The 1,470-nt window shown below is 54.9% G+C and overlaps 1 protein-coding gene across 1 annotated transcript in view; it reads left to right on the top strand.

The window, feature by feature from the left end:
- GRIN1 (glutamate receptor, ionotropic, N-methyl D-aspartate 1) overlaps positions 1 to 1,292 on the top strand; it is a gene marked incomplete at its 5' end in the record, with an annotated part of 25,050 nt that extends 23,758 nt beyond the window's left edge. Inside the window, one exon of the mRNA XM_009870576.1 lies at positions 1,272 to 1,292. Within this exon, the coding sequence (XP_009868878.1) occupies positions 1,272 to 1,292 (21 nt within the window). The remainder of the gene's footprint in view (positions 1 to 1,271) is intronic.
- Positions 1,293 to 1,470: the final 178 nt, after the last annotated feature.

Below are 1,470 nucleotides of genomic sequence, written 5' to 3'. Positions count from 1 at the left end.
CCATCTCTCCCGGGGGGTTTTGTGAACAGGACAGAGACCTGGCCCAAACGCCCGCAGCGGTGCGTGGGATGGGGACGTTCCTCTGCTGGGGACCACGTGCCGGAGCCACATCTTGGCCCGGCTAAGGAAGCGATGCCGGCACGACTCTTTTGCCAGGCTTTCTGCCCTGCATCCCGGCTCCGGCCGTGCTCGCCAGCAGATGGGAAGGTTAACTGGCTGCTGCTGAGAATCCCTGCCCAGCGCCCAGGTGGAGAAATGCTCCAGGGATGGTTTCCATCGCCTCCCCCTCCCTGCCTGCTCCCCGGGGGTGTGGTAGCCCTTCTCATACCCGGGACCGACTCCAAAAAAAGAGGTGGTGCGTGCTCTTGTCATTTGGAGACAAGGACATCTCCCCACAGGGGAGCCAGCAGTGCCAGTGCCTGGCAGCCCTGAGGCTCCCCTGGGACCCTTCCTTGGGGTCGTCGCTCTCCCCAGCTTCACCAAAAAGAGGAGCCCGGGAGGGTCGGTGGTGCCTGGCAGTAACGCCGAGCTGCGGGCACGTCCGTGGGCCACCGGCCTCACGCTTCCCCTAACCCTGATGCTTTTGGGGCTGAGCCCCATGGTGGCCCCGAACCTCAGTTTAGGGCAGCCAGAGGTTCTCTCTGAATTGCCTGGGCTGCTTTTTTTTTCTTTTTTTTTTTCAAATTTTTCCCTTGGGGAAGCAAACGGGCGTTCAAAGAGCAAGAGATCCTTTAGGCGACTAAAGGAGACTGCCTTTCACAGCAGAGCCAGTGAATGAAAGAGAGAGACCGAGGCTCGGGGACCCCAAAACAAGCCTGGAGCGGTGGCCCCCCTGGAGCAGCGCTGGCTGGGGGGTGTGGGTGGGCTGCCTGGGTGGTGACAACCTGCCTGAGAGCAGCAAGGGGAGTCCGGAGGCCGGGCTGCTGCGTCCTGAGAGCTCGCTGGGTTCAGTTCACTGATAAGACTCTCGGAAAAGCCATTTCGCTATTTTTTTTCCCTCCTTTTTTTCCTCTTTTTCTTTTTTTCTTTTTTCTTTTTTTTTTTTCCCTTTGCTTCCAAAAAAAAAAAAAAAGCAGCAGCACCGAGGGGGTTAAGGCTGCTGGGACAGAGCACACTAGTCGCACTGCCATTTTTCACTTGCCAACCTTCTAGAAAATACTGCACTGGGTCCTTGGGCAGAGTCTGTGGGACTGTGAGCAAAGCATGCTGCCCTGTGGGGGTGAACAGCCTCATGGTAAAGAGCCGTTTGACATTGTGAGACTTTTCCACAGGAGGAAACGTCAGAGCACTAGTATCTGGTACATTGCTAGAAGGTAGGCAAGTGGAAAGATTTATTTGTTAAAACAAACAAACAAAAATAATGGTTTTTGGGAATCACAGTTTTGCCATGGCTATTTCCTGAGATGCCATGGAAGAAAAAGACATTTCATTCCATTCATCTTGCTTTCCTTTCCGTTTGTGCATGTCCGC

The sequence above is a fragment of the Apaloderma vittatum genome, unplaced genomic scaffold (genome assembly GCF_000703405.1).
Source record: "Apaloderma vittatum isolate BGI_N311 unplaced genomic scaffold, ASM70340v1 scaffold29075, whole genome shotgun sequence".
NCBI classification, from domain to species: domain Eukaryota; kingdom Metazoa; phylum Chordata; class Aves; order Trogoniformes; family Trogonidae; genus Apaloderma; species Apaloderma vittatum.
The sequence above is the reverse complement of the archived record's forward strand: the minus strand, read 5'-3'. Positions and strand labels throughout refer to the sequence as shown.